Source organism: Argopecten irradians, chromosome 6 (assembly GCF_041381155.1).
Source record: "Argopecten irradians isolate NY chromosome 6, Ai_NY, whole genome shotgun sequence".
Lineage (NCBI taxonomy): Eukaryota > Metazoa > Mollusca > Bivalvia > Pectinida > Pectinidae > Argopecten > Argopecten irradians.
The window spans coordinates 15,327,830-15,343,226 of NC_091139.1; the positions used below are offsets into that span (position 1 = coordinate 15,327,830).

The following is a 15,397-nucleotide window of genomic DNA, read 5'->3' on the forward strand; positions in this document are numbered from 1 at the left end:
CCGCAAAAGATAGTTGGTTTACAGTATCTGTGTTTTGCTGTATGATTTTATTTCTCAAACTTGAGATAATTTAAAAAAAAAAAAAAAAATATCATTATATTGGAACCCTTAAAGCACTATCTACATTGTATGGATCAAGAGAGATCAACATCTCTTAAACTCAGTAATTATAGAAAATTGTTCAAAAGTGGGATCCTAGTTCAGATAAAATACTTGATGATTTCCATATTATTGTATTATTCATTGATATCTTCTGTATGTTGTTATGAATTTCAAAAAGTTGTTGAATTCCTTCAAGAATTGGAATAAAAATACTAAAGTGCCTTGCTTTTCATTAATATTCTGTAATACTTTACAGCCACGGAAACCCAAATGAGATTACAAAAACATACTATGAAAAGAAGAACTCCTACAAAAAAATTCAAGCCGAGGTGAAACGAGTCAAAAATTTCATGGATGTAAGTTGCCTTTTGCCTTTTACCTATTTTAATCCTCGTCTGAAATTGTCAGTCTTAAGTGTCCATATGTCATTGGGCTTTCTGCCTTATCCATCTGTCAACCTTTCATTTAGTTGCTACTTCTCATTAATGATCCTGCAAATTTTAACCAAACTTGGTCACAGTTGTTTTTGAGAGAAAGGAAAACTAGGGGTGAACTAAAGGGGTAGGGCCTAATGGATGAGATTGTAATCCAGTGTATGTGACATTTTAATGCATTTCAAAAATTTGACAGAAAGTTGAGTGTACATGGTTGTCTATACAGATGTAATATTAGTCTATAATTACCAGTGCTACAAAAGATTACAAAATTTGATGAATTTCAGATTGAGAACAGGCACCCAGTTGACCATGGAGAAGAGCTATCTCCAACATTACATTTATGTATTCATGTATCAACATCACATTGAGACCTTATTTCTTACACCTGTTATATATTAGCTTACTATATACCGGTACACTCTCTCTTACATTGACACATTACCACAAGCCCTCCACCTCTTGGTCACAAGTTTGAATCCCATCTTGGGCAGTTGCCAGGTACTGACTGCTGGTCGTTGGGTTTTTTCTCCGGGTACTTTAGCTTTCCTCCACCATCAAACCTGGCACATCCTTACATGACCCTGGCGATTTAAACTAGTAAAACCAAAATGTGTTGAGAGTTGAAAAGTATGCGGATCTGTTACCAAGTACTGACCTTAGTTTGGTGATTTTTCTCTCTGCTTAAGCTTTCCTCCACTTTTAAACCTGGTACAACATTGAACCTACCTGGCTGTGTTAATAACTTAATAGGATGTTAAACTTACTTAAACCTACATAAAATCTATTATCAATATTTTACAGCGCTTAGATAAGGTGATGGTTCAGCGACAGAGACAGTACACCGAGTTCAGAAAGTCAATTGCGTTGAGGGCCAAATATTTCTTTGTTATGCTTCTGAGTAATAGGAAGTACCAAGGAAAAAATGACCTTCAATCATCCAAAAGAGACCCTAGACATCTCAGTAAGTCACATTCAACCATATGAGTGGCAAATTCATTAAAAAGATATTCTGAAAAGGAAAAATTTATATATTCGGCTTCATGAAATACTTTCAATCATCCAAAAGAAACTCTAGACATCTCAGTAAGTCTCACATTCAACCATATGAGTGGCAAATTTATTAAAATATTATGAAAAGGAAAATTTATATATTCAGCTTCATAGAATACTTGTAAAATTGGTGAAACAAAAAGCTATTAAAATGCTTTGACTTGCTCACCCCTAAAACTCATAATGAACTCTTCTAGCCTTTGAGTTAAAAGAGTTCAAATGTGTCTTAAGGGGTGAATGAGTTAAAAGTATTATGTTATTGATATTATAATCATGTTCTAAATTATCCAGTTTGCTTCTCTAATAAAAGTGATGAGTTTCTAAACTTATTGAATTATGTATATCGTTTTTATCTCATATACATGTATGGTTATTTTTAGTTAAGAAAATGGCTGATATTGAATTATTTTTGACAAGTTTTAAGGCCCTCTCATTATTATGTATTAATCTGTATAGGTACAACCCAACACATCAGACGGAGACGGAGCTAAAGACATGAGGTCTCTGTCTGGTGGAGAACGGTCATTCTCGACGGTCTGTTTCATCCTGGCTCTCTGGGATGCCATGGAGTCACCATTCCGATGTCTAGATGAGTTTGATGTCTTCATGGTAAGTAACGGATTATCTCATGTAACTTGACTCCAGGATCAATATTTGAAAAAAAATCTTAGACTTCAGTTATAAAGTCAATCAACCATGATGTGACTTTTACTGTGATTATCTAAGTCTCAACTGAAGACTTTGTCATGATCTTCAGCCCTTGATCATGAGGCTTCACTAAGTGTAGAGTCTCTGTCATAAACTTCACTAGGTCTGCAAATGAATGTGACCAAAAGGATAGTATCCAATTAGAGAAATTAAAGATGAAAGAAACTTTTTAGAGCCGTTGTTTAGACATATACATGCAGTCCAAGAGGAAGGTATTTCTTCGTAAAATATGATTTAACCTTAGTATGATACCGTCTCTTTTTACATCGTGTTCATATAATCAAGCAAGTTTTAGGAAATTTTATTATACTCCCATAACAAAGTTAAGGAGGATATACTAGAATCGGGTTGTCTGTCTGTCTGTAGACACAACTCCTCCTCAACTACTTGATAGATTTTGATAAAATTTGGTACACAGAACCCTGACATAAAGGGAAGTTGAGTAAAATGCAATGTGCCCTATTAATGGAGTTATTACCATATTTGTGCAGTGGGGGTATTAGTCGTCCACTCTGGCGACTATTCTAGTTATTAGTATTGTTATTCCTTCTGTAGGATATGGTGAACCGACGCATTTCAATGGATCTGATGCTGACCGTAGCTAAACAGCAGTTACACAGACAGTTTATATTCCTGACTCCACAGAACATGAGGTATTGTAAAGATTCTCTCTTAACTCTTAACTCTTCTTCCAAATAGGCTGAGGCTTTTAGGCAAATCTCGACATCCAAATGAAAATAGGCTGAGGCTTTGGGCTTTTAGGCCAATCTCTACAATCCAAATTAAATAGGCTGTGGCTTTTAGGCCAATCTCTACATCCAAATAGGCTGAGGGTTTTAGGCTAATCTCTACATCCAAATAGGCTGAGGGTTTTAGGCCAATCTCTACATCCAAATAGGCTGAGGCTTTTAGGCCAATCTCTACATCCAAATTAAATAGGCTGTGGCTCTACATTTAGGGCGGCAATCTCTACATCCAAATAGGCTGAGGGTTTTAGGCTAATCTCTACATCCAAATAGGCTGAGGCTTTTAGGCCAATCTCTACATCCAAATAGGCTGAGGCTTTTAGGCCAATCTCTACATCCAAATAGGCTGAGGGTTTTAGGCTAATCTCTACATCCAAATAGGCTGAGGGTTTTAGGCCAATCTCTACATCCAAATAAGCTGAGGCATTTAGGCCAATCTCCTGAGGTTTACATAAATTTGAATTGTTTCACTTTCTTTGAAGTTAACTCTCAAAATTAAAAATTGTTACAAGTACCTACAAATAGTTTTCAATCCTATTTTACCATAACACTTGACTTTAGTTAGAAGAAGCTACATGAATTGTCTTGCATTTCAGATAAATTGATATTTACTACAGACTATTACTTGCTTCAGATGCTTCAAAATCTAAATGTACTATGGAATATAACTGTTAAAGACCCAGTCTATTAATAGGACAACGAAAAAAGATAAACCCTTATCATTCTTCAATTATAATTTCCAAATGGTGTTGAATTTATATATTGAATCCAACCATACTTGAAATATTATATGTATCATAATCTCTGTTTGATTTTCAGTGAGTTAGGCATCAAGGTGAAAGGGTTGAACATATTTCGTATGCCCGACCCTGACCGAGGCCAGGACGTGCTGCCATTCGAACCAATCTCTAGGCAACAGGAGGAAGAAGATGATTGAAAATCTATTACGGGAAGACAACTCCAATAAAGCAAGGAAAGGGAGTTCACTCCCTTTGAAAACAAAGGCTGTGTCAGTCATCTATGGAACAGTTTGATAGTGAATGCCTGTAATAGACAGCATGGTTTTTTGGGTTTTTTTTTTCCTGCTGGGAACTTTTACGCCAGTTTGTATGTTGAGTTAACTTTTATTATCATGTGATACTGATCGTGACATTTAAACAGTGTAGTGCTTACATTACGAGGTCAACTTGATATTATCCCAATATGTGATTCACCGGTATGATGACCAGGAATTATCAAGTAATTATTGAGCATTTCCATATGTAATTTATGTTTTCTAAAATCAACATCTTAACTTTTCATGAAGTTTTTAAAGGTGATTTTCGTTTTATAGTATTGGTAATTAAAAGTTTTCCTGTTGTGCTAATTTCTATGATTCATCAGGAGGTTGGCAATTTGAAAAATACCTTTAACTTCTAGTCATATTTATAATAATACTAATAGGCAAAACTACTTCATATTCACATGTTTAGCTTTTCCACGACAGGTTGGTTCAGATAATGCTGTAAAAATCCTAGTAATTTGTGGATTGAAAAAGCATTCACCAGGCAAATTAAGCAGAAACTCATTTTCATTTTAAATAAAACGTTTTAAAGTAAATGTTCTTGATACCTCATACAATTTTAGGTTCAAAGTTTTAAACTACAATAAGTGAATAAGTCGTCTTATTGTTACATGTCTGCGTGGATGTTGAAATTGTGAACAATAATTAGACATTTGATATTGTTATTTGTTAAATTTTCAATAAAATTACTAAAGAAAATTTTGTTTGATTGGTTTTAATGGAAACAGCAATGATCCTGTACCATTCCTTTGGTCAAATGTTGTAACCACATGTCTTAAAGGCTTACTACTTTACCGAAAAAGTTTTTTTTTTTTTTGAATTGGAATGTATAATGAGATAGATAATTTTGTAGGGTCGTAAAAGTTATAAGCCTACCTTTAATACTTCACCTATCATAGCCTTCTGAATCTTATTAAAGTAGATTCAGTGTTAATTTTAAAAATGCAGGTAATTTTCTGTTTCCTGCATGTTAGTTAACTACCACTACACCAGACGACAAAATAACCAAATGAATCTTCACTGTCATTAAACTAAGATTATGCAGGGATTTTTGCATTTGTTTGGTGTTGTATCTTATATATGTTATCATTGTTTTTGAGAAACTATTTAAAATTTTATTTGACCTATAGTCGATCTGAAATCCAAGATGGCTGCCACAGCTGCCATCTTGAAAACACATTTTGAACTTCTTCAAGTTCTACAAGTTCGATTTGGCTGAAACTTGCACGAAATGATCCTGACATGGTCCCGACAAAGTGTTGTTATTTTTCAGGTCGATCTGAAATCCAAGATGGCTGCCACAGCTGCCATCTTGAAAACACATTTTGAACTTCTTCTCAAGTTCTACAAGTTCGATTTGGCTGAAACTTGCACGAAATGATCCTGACATGGTCCCGACAAAGTGTTGTTATTTTTCGGGTCGATCTGAAATCCAAGATGGCTGCCACAGCTGCCATCTTGAAAACACATTTTGAACTTCTTCTCAAGTTCTACCAGTGCGATTTGGCTGAAACTTGCCTGAAATGATCCTGAAATGGTCCCGACAAAGTGTTGTTATTTTTCGGGTCAATCCGAAATCCAAAATGGCCGCCACAGTCACCGTCTTGAATACACATTTTAAACTTTTTCTCAAGTTCTACCAGTTCGATTTTGCTGAAACTTGCATGAAATGATCCTGACATGGTCCTGACAAAGTGTTGTTATTTTTCGGGTCGATCTGAAATCCAAGATGGCTGCCACAGCCGCCATCTTGAAAACACATTTTGAACTTCTTCTCAAGTTCTACAAGTTCGATTTGGCTGAAACTTTCATGAAATGATCCTGACATGGTCCCGACAAAGTGTTGTTATTTTTCGGGTCGATCCGAAATCCAAGATGGCCGCCACAGCCGCCATCTTGAAAACACATTTTGAACTTCTTCTCAAGTTCTACAAGTGCGATTTGGCTGAAACTTGCATGAAATGATCCTGACATGGTCCCGACAAAGTGTTGTTATTTTTCGGGTCGATCTGAAATCCAAGATGGCCGCCACAGCCGCCATCTTGAAAACACATTTTGAACTTCTTCTCAAGTTCTACCGGTGCGATTTGGCTGAAACTTGCATGAAATGATCCTGATATGGTCTCAACAAAGTGTTGTTATTTTTCGGGTTGATCTGAAATCTAAGATGGCCGCCATCTTCAAAAACACATTTTGAACTTCTCAAGTTCTACCGGTGTGATTTGGCTGAAATTTGCATGAAATGATCCTGACATGGTCCCGACAAAGTGTTGTTATTTTTCGGGTCAATCCGAAATCCAAGATGGCCGCCATCAGCCGCCATCTTGAAAACACATTTTGAACTTCTTCTCAAGTTCTACCAGTGCGATTTGGCTGAAACTTGCAGGAAATGATCCTGACATGGTCCCGACAAAGTGTTGTTATTTTTCCGTTAGATCTGAAATCCAAGATGGCTGCCACAACTGCCATCTTGAAAACACATTTTGAACTTCTTCTCAAGTCCTACCAGTGCGATTTGGCTGAAACTTGCCTGAAATTATCCTAACATGGTCCCGACAAAGTGTTAATTGTTATCTTTCGGGTCGATCCGAAATCCAAGATGGCCACACAGCTGCCATCTGGAAAGCACATTTTGAACTTCTTATCTTCCTCTCAAGTTCTACCGGTGCGATTTGGCTGAAACTTGCATGAAATGGTCCTGACATGGTCCCGACAAAGTGTTGTTATCTTTAGGGTCGATCCGAAATCCAAGATGGCCACCACAGCCGCCATCTTGAAAACACATTTTGAACTTCTTCTCAAGATCTTGCTATAACCTGCATGAAATAATCCTGACATGGTCCCGACAAAGTATTGTTACTTCTCTGGTTCAGATCCCAATTCGAAGATGGCTACCATGACACTATATCTAATTAATTTCCTATATGTTAAGGCCCTTTGGCCTCTTGTTTGAAATAAAATTTGTTGAAAGAAATTGAAAATGATCCTAACATGGTCCTGACAAAGTGACACCTTATATTATTAATTTTACTATTGCCAAGGTATTCAGATGACCGTTAAGGCCCTATGGGCCTCTTGTTCCAATTAAGACTATTAAGAGCGCCTCCTCTAATAAGGGCGCCCCCCACGTTTTATGCTGAAAAAAAAATCAACTAATTTCATACAATTTTTGTGCCAGATTGTTGCGATTTGTCTTTGCAGACGCTAAAAAATCAAAAAAAAATTTTTTATTGCATTGGACAACTTGGGACATCTTTGCCAAGTGTTTACACATAGAAACAGCGAGAACGCCATGTTCAAAATAAAAAGTGTCACTTGAATGCCCACACACGTGTATGGATGAAGACTAACTGGCAACAACATTTTAGCAATGTCTATACAGGTTTTATGAATACTTACTGTACATGTTTATCTATGATAAAGGTTTCCTAAATAACAGGAATGTTATCATTTCTAAGCATTTTGTTGTGTGGTCTTGTCAGTGATTCCCATCTACCACAAAACGAAAGTAGCGATTGAAAGCACAGTCCCGCCATTTTGTGTAGGCATGGTAAACAAACAGGCTAGCATGAAATGCCAAAATTCCATGAAACAGACATATTTAACCAATGTTTAATACTTCTGGTGCATACATTTCCTCATAATTATGTAATTTCAATACTTACTTCGACTTCAAAACGTAAGTTGGTTACAGTATAGTAAGTTAATATGAAAACTAAAAGCAAGATGACTATACCGATAGTCTGTTTCAGAAAAAAAACATCTAAAAATGGTCTCAAATAACAGTGCCCCCCTTGGCCATTTACCCGTTCCCTGGTGCCCTCGTTATAGGGAAATTACGGTATAGTTATAGAGTTATCTCCCCTTTCACCAGTATAGACAAAATGAAAGGGAAGTAACTCTGACAGATTAGGACCACATACATTTCTGTATTTAGGTCTAACAAATAACAAGAGTTTGACTCTAATCTCTTATAAAAACTTTTTTATTGCAGTTGATACAACATATGAAGTATCTCATGGTATAATAAATTCATTATCATCAACAGACATGCATTTATTGTATTGTTTCATTTGATAATACAATTGTTAATAAACTACTGAAAATTTATAAAGAAATCTACATCACAAACTTAAAACACATTTACAAAACGTATGAAGAATACTGATTGAATTCACCTGGTTATATACAGAGGGAAGTTCATCTGCTGGATAAAGAAACTGTCTTAGGATTTCAGATTATAACAAATTGAACCTCTGACTAAATGTTTAATACAAATGTATAACTAGAACACTGACACGTCAGAAAGGGCCCCGCTATGTGTCTGACGTGCCAAGAATGACTGATTTGCAGCCTTTTTGATTCAAATCATATTGACTTTAAATAAATATCTTAAGCAATGAATAATTTTATTTATTCAATGTCATCATTGGAACAAATTGTTTAAAAAGTCCAAAAATGGCGCAAATGTGTCCACAACCTTGATGCAGTGACCCCCCCATGATCTTAACCTTTGGTCAGTCAAAACTTTTGGTGAGTTGACTTCTTGTTTAATTCTGAACAACTCATGCTTTCATTATGAGAAAAATAATTTTTTTAAAATTTGACCTTGACCTTTGACTTAGTAACCTTGGCCCATGACCTTACCTCTTTGGCGACATTCAACTCCTTGTTTAAATTCTGAACAACTTTGCATCATAATGTTATACAACAAAATGTTTATCAGTATTAAGTAATAAATTTTCTCAGATAATGAAATAGACATTGTGAAGAGACATCCCACTCAAAAGCAGGTATTCATTGTCACATCATTTAATTAGGACATCCACTCAAAAATGATTTCATGAGCATCATTTAATTAGGAAAATGATTTCATGAGTTGTTTTTTTTTTGGGGGGGGGGGGGGAGGGGGAACAAGATAATTTTATCAACAATACTTGGTCTATGTGTAACAAGAAAGCTTAGTAGTAAAACAAGAGAGAAAAAATATTCTACACTTTTGACCTCAACAGGTAGACAAGTAAAAATCTGGTTTTACACATTTATATTAATCTGCTTGTACAACTGAAACATCACTAATTTGAACAGTAGCATGTTAAGACTAGAAATCACAAATTGTACATTATAATCACATTCACAATGATTTGGCGTAAGGAGGTTGTTCCAAACAAAATGTCTGGAGATAAAAAATTTGATGCTGTAAAAAATATCATCAACTCTAGAAGCAAAATATGTCCAACAGTATTGTGTGCACCATATATTTACCAAACGGTTTTAACTAGGAATTCAAATTTCCCTTTTGGCAGATTATCAGCTGATGGAATAAACCAGTCAGCCTGGTTCACTTTTAATGGAAGGAGATGTGCGGTCATCAGGGTCCATGGTGTTTTGGTCATTATGGTCAGCTTGACCTTGGTCACACTGACTTTGTTCCAAAGGAGACAGAGTTACATTGTCCATAGAGATATCAAAGGAGATGGGACGTTTGTTTACTTTGCTGGGCAAGACCACTTCCGACTCGGGAATTCCCTCTGTAATTCAAAATGTTACGATGATCTATAAAAGTTTGACATGTGCATGAAGGTGTAATAAATAAAAAGGCCCTGCAATATTCACATACTATTAAGGTATCATGTCTAAATGGTCTGACATCTGTAGGCTTAGGCCATTCACTATATGACAAACATTAGTTATCAGGGCACAGATGACAGGTTGATATGAATACTGTTAACATGGATATCTTTTTTTTCTTAACAAGTTCTTAATTTTGCAATAAACAAGAGTAAACATTTTGTGATGGTGTTATTTTCACGATATCTATAACATATGGAAATATATTCACAAAACTTTATGCAGGGTAGAATTTTTTTGCTGTGACAAAAAGTCCCCTTTATGCTTGTGCAGTAATGCCCTGCCCAATAAATACAGCTAAGTCCAATGAAAAGTGAATACACTTAAGACTTACCGTATTCGACCCAATAAGAGCCCATGTCTCTATAAGCGCCCCTCCCCTTTTTGAGGCCTCCATTTCAATTGATCACACATAGATAAAGACCAAAACTACACAAAACTGTCTAGATTTGTAATAATTTCCTCTTATTAGCACCTTTTCATTTTTTCAATTTTTTAAACGCCCTGGGCACTTATTGGGTCGAACACGGTAGTTTTTATGATGAGAAATTATTAACATTAATTGAGTTACTGCCCTTTGATGCCTTCTAGATTTTGTGTGTTTTCAATAACAATATTCCATTTATGTCAATCATGATGCAAAAATGGAGCAAGATATATCATGCCATTAACACGCCCTTGCTATATTTAGCAAAGAAAGCTGTCGAGATTCCCATAAGAAATGCATAACAGATAGGGCAGGCATAAAGGATTATTTGATTGGTTGGAAATGCTTGTGTTTCTGGTACCATCAGAAACCTATTTAATATAGACATCATAGGTTCTTTGCTTCCAAATGTACAAATTACTAAATCTTTCATGGGAATATATTTTTCTGTGAATTTTTATTAGAAACTCTGGATATGTCATATAACATTTCATTTATTGCATTCAGTTAACATTTTAGTTATATCAAGAGATAAATTACACTGTATGCATTATTCTATATTTGTATATAACACAGCTATCTGCCTTTGCAGGTAGGTATTGATATAATGACGTCATATGTTTGTGAGCAAAATAATGACGTCACAATGGATACTTACCCACAAGGGAGATAACTGTGCAATATGCAAAGAGGTTATGTGTCCTCTTTACAATATTTCCTAAATTACTTGTGTACCTACCTTCTCTAGCTATTTTCTTCACCTCCTTCCTGCGATTAGCAAACCAATTTAGCACCATGTGTGGCGTGACTTTTTCTCTGTCGTGTAACGAACGGTTTCCTGACAACCAATAAAATATAAGTCATTGTATTAAATATAATTTTGGATTTCAGCAAAATAAAATGAAATAAAATATAGTAATTCATTACAAGACGTTATAAATCCTCAGAAGTGACAAAAATAAAAAAAGTTAATGGTTCAGAATCCTCTAATCCTGTCACTGCATGGCACACAATAAATAAGGCTAATGTAAAGTAAAACAGCTATAAAATAGGAATAGAATTGTCTACAGAATTCAAAGCACTCAGTCAGTCATATTGATGAGGAAGAATGTCATAAAGGTAGAGATATTTACAGTATTAGGATATAGTCACCTAGTTGCTATGACAACATACCACACAATAGACATGAATTTTTGATGAAAATTGCTGACCATTGAAAATTTATATTCTTTAATGATTCAATGCCCTAATAATGTAGATTGAAGATGGAAAATGCAAATTTCCACTAAAAAGCCGAAAAAAAGTTTTGCATACCCACTTTGCAGGTAGGTATTGATATAATGACGTCATATGTTTGCTGATGGGGGATGAAGATTTCCTGACCGTCTGGCAGTTTCACTTTCTGATTTATCATGGGCAGAGCACCTGTAATTTCCAGCGAGCAAAATGGTCTAAATGAACGTCACAATGGATACTTACCCACAAGGGAGATAACTGTGCAATATGCAAAGAGGTTATGTGTCCTCTTTACAATATTTCCTAAATTACTTGTGTACCTACCTTCTCTAGCTATTTTCTTCACCTCCTTCCTGCGATTAGCAAACCAATTTAGCACCATGTGTGGCGTGACTTTTTCTCTGTCGTGTAACGAACGGTTTCCTGACAACCAATAAAATATAAGTCATTGTATTAAATATAATTTTGGATTTCAGCAAAAAAATGAAATAAAATACAGTAATTCATTACAAAACCTTATAAAGTTAATGGTTCAGAATCCTCTCATCCTGTCACTGCATCCCATAGCACACAATAAATAAGGCTAATGTAAAGCTGAAAAAAAGTTTTGCATACCCATATTACTGACAGCCATATTGCACATGTGAGAGATAGCCTCGCGTTGTTCATGGGAGGGGTAGGCATTCTCATTGAAACAGGTTTCCAACACCTCCAGATGCTTTTCTCGAAAAGTGAAGCGTTCTCGTCTCTGATGGGGGATGAAGATTTCCTGACCGTCCGGCAGTTTCACTTTCTGATTTATCATGGGCAGAGCACCTGTAATTTCCAGGTAAGGTAAAGAAAATGAATAGAATATTTTATGATTTTCTATGGTCTAAAGCCTGATATTATGTTGAGTAATAACATTTATCGCAATGTATAAGGGGGGATAACTGTTATCTAATAAGGGGAAGCAACAAGAGGGAGTAACTGTTAATTACCATGGGGGAATACCAATTAATGTTTTCTACCTAGGGGGAATAACTTATTTCTTATCAAATTGTAAAATCATTGAAAAACCAATTTCTTACCATTAATGTTAAAATTGTCTTCCAGATTTGTTACAAATTAATCATTTTCAAATCGACATTTTCATTCCTTTATGTATTTCTCAAAAGGAGCATCTCAGTGAAGTAAATTCAGAGAATCCATGGACCAACTGACTTGAGTCAGCAAGTATCCTATAGAATGTATCCAAGCCTGCTGTATTTACCTGGCTGTGAACCTCCTGGAGAGGTCGAGGGTGGTAAAGAAGGAGGGGCCGACACCGTCTTCTTGTAGGCGAGGTACCAGGTGAAGATGCTCTGCAGGCAGTGCTGAGGTATACTATTGTACTCCCCCTGTAAAAACTGGGTGGCGGTGGCAAAGCTCTGGCCTGAAGAGGAAGAACAAAATGTGGTGAAAGTTCATCCAAGTTAGTTAAGAATACTAGGGACAGATATGGCAAGTACATTATATTTTATAATACACTGTAATACATTTTAATTTAGAAGTGACAAAAATACCCATGTTCAGTGTGTAATCTTGGTGAATACAAGTCCACACATAAAGTGCATCGGTACGTTTTTTTCAATCTCAATTTTTGCATCTTCATCCATAACGTTTTACATGGCCTCCAAACAACAAGCAACAAAATCAAATGACATTACTGGTGATCAGTGTTTAAAACAACCTTCTGGTCATTAAAATTAACTACCAAGATGAGGTTGACACAATGAGTGACACTTTGTTTACACAGCGGAAGGCTTGTACATGCACTGATACATCACTAACAAGGATATAGGTGTACCTACCTGTCATAGTTGCGATCTGCCCCAGCTGTATGTTGTACTGGCTAATGAACCAACGAACCTCATCTCCAGCTTTTTGGATACCTTGTCTGTAAAAGTTCATAGCAAAGATAATGTAAATGAAACAGTACATGCTCTTAGCTTTTCATTTACGGTGTTTTGTTTTCTTTATAGATAAATTTGATAATATGTCCTTGTGTATCATATTATTCAGTGCTTCAGATAATTATTTGAGGAGCAAGTAATTGTACTCGCACTTTTGAAGGACTTCTGTGTAAACCCGAAACTTAACAGAGATGTTTCAATAAAAGTTATGTGGCTATAGTATAAAGTTATCAATGATAACATAGCAATTGTACAAATATACATGTATATCTGAAATAAGAGTTGATGCAAACTCTTGAAAATGACTGGAATTCATCTGATTTTGCTAAATTAATTCTTCTGATTTTATTTCAGGTAGTAAGCGCTCATGACTAATTGGGTTGAGTAATACAAATATTGTAGGAGTAATTTGTACACATATATAATTTTTAGAAGTAATTGATAGATTTTCAATGGGTGTTTTACCCATGTACGCATCTTAACTGAAGCACTGATTATTTATCTGTCATCAGCATTTTTAGCTTCCATATATAGCACTAATAAAGAGTTATTTGACCAAATTTCTACATTGTCTGAATTCATAGATACAAATACCTACTTTAACAACTCCCGAAGCTCTGTAGCTATTTCCTCAGAGATGTTGGATGCCGATGCTGAACTGTTGTTGCTATTATCCTCGTCAGTATTAAAAGAGATTGTGGTGTCTATATCATCGACTAAGTCTATGGTTTCAGTGCGTGGCCTTTTAGCTACCTGTCGTTCCGGAAATGCTGGCTGAGAGATTGCACGGGTATTATTAGACATTGATACAGGGTATACCTGACTAGACGGATGGGCCCTGTATCCTTGAGGACCACTATGTGACTGGGCCACATTCTGTGATGATGACGAAGAGCTGTCAGTCTGATTTGAGTGGACGTTTGTCCGAGGGACACTCGATACTGGTGCCCTAGTATGCGAAGACTGGACTTGGTTACGAACAAAAGGCTGGGACTGTAGTGACACTGGGACGCTATACAGTAACCCTAATTCATTGTCTAAACGGTCAAACGAATCAAACGCCTGGGCAACCTCCTCCTTGGTAATGCCACTGTTCCTCAGACGACGTATCAACTCGATCTGCTCAATGGAAAACATTTGTCTGCTGCCTTGGCCTACTCGTCCAGACATTGTCTCCTATCTCCACCAACTGGACAACTGGCTGCCACACTGTTCATGCATGGGCACTATGTCAGCATGCTGCAACTAATTGAAAAAAATATAATTGAATTCCAAATAATAAAAATTATGCATAAGTTGAGTTCAAATTAGATTACAGTACTCAACCAATAGAGATAAAAAAATATGAAGCATAAAGGCCCTTGTAATTAAGTTAAAACATAACTGTTTTATACTTAAAATCTTACTAAATTTCCAAGACATTTGATATAAATATTACCATTTGGATTATCAGTGTAAGTTATATGGATTTTATAAGTATTTATTTTCATGATTTTATAAGGTCTCGGATAACACTTCCGATATTGTTAAAATATCCCATTGTCTGCCCAGCTCGAGCTCTTAGATTAGTTTTATCTAAAACGTTAAAAGCATTCAAGCTAACTATAGCTAGTTATATAAAGTTACCAACACAAATGTGTACGTTACCTTCTAAACAATGCATGCGCATATGCCCTCTTCGCGCACTAATCGCAAATTATTATAACAATCGGCAAAAAATACTAACCTCTCTAAAACCTAGTTAGGCGCCTCCATCTTGAATATCATTACTAAACACGTTGACATGCAAAACGAGGTTATCCACGCTTGATTGATTTTCTAACACGTGGTTAGCTTTGTTGACATTTAGCTTGCCATGTTCGATCGCCCATTTTAACACAATGACATATAAATAATTCGAGCGTATTGTTTTGTCTCTATTGTAATCAACTAACTAAGTCTTCTGAGTCGTGATTGGCTGGGAAGGAAATGTCTCGCTGCTCTCGGTCATACTTCGGTTAAACCACCGGCTTGTTTATTGCACACCAAACCAGGTGATACCGTGGGAGGTGTGCGGAACAGCG

General features: G+C 35.9%; 2 protein-coding genes across 2 annotated transcripts in view; one reads left to right on the top strand and one right to left on the bottom strand.

Moving 5' to 3' along the window:
* The window catches only part of LOC138325122 (structural maintenance of chromosomes protein 6-like), a 30,783-nt gene extending 25,978 nt beyond the window's left edge, over window positions 1–4,805 (top strand). The window contains 6 exon segments of the mRNA XM_069270566.1: window positions 359–458; window positions 1,341–1,457; window positions 1,459–1,500; window positions 2,046–2,198; window positions 2,853–2,950; window positions 3,863–4,805. Coding sequence (XP_069126667.1) covers window positions 359–458; window positions 1,341–1,457; window positions 1,459–1,500; window positions 2,046–2,198; window positions 2,853–2,950; window positions 3,863–3,980 — 628 coding nt within the window. The 3' untranslated portion in view covers window positions 3,981–4,805.
* Window positions 4,806–9,001: 4,196 nt separating this feature from the next.
* Window positions 9,002–15,315, bottom strand: LOC138325124 (homeobox-containing protein 1-like). Its single transcript, XM_069270569.1, has 7 exons — window positions 15,061–15,315; window positions 13,933–14,579; window positions 13,233–13,318; window positions 12,653–12,814; window positions 12,016–12,216; window positions 11,725–11,823; window positions 9,002–9,637 (listed from the first exon to the last, which is right to left on the bottom strand). The coding sequence occupies exons 2-7, from the start codon at window positions 14,502–14,504 to the stop codon at window positions 9,438–9,440; spliced, it is 1,320 nt and encodes a 439-aa protein (XP_069126670.1). The 5' UTR covers window positions 14,505–14,579; window positions 15,061–15,315; the 3' UTR covers window positions 9,002–9,437.
* Window positions 15,316–15,397: the final 82 nt, after the last annotated feature.

Coding starts and splice junctions, on each gene's coding strand:
- LOC138325124 (XM_069270569.1), bottom strand. CDS start 14,504: ATGTCTGGACGAGTAGGCCAAGGCAGCAGACAAATGTTTTCCATTGAG. Junction 12,815..13,232: donor GCAGATCGCAACTATGACAG/GTAGGTACACCT, acceptor CTTCCTCTTCAG/GCCAGAGCTTTGCCACCGCC. Junction 12,217..12,652: donor TCCAGGAGGTTCACAGCCAG/GTAAATACAGCA, acceptor TGGAAATTACAG/GTGCTCTGCCCATGATAAAT.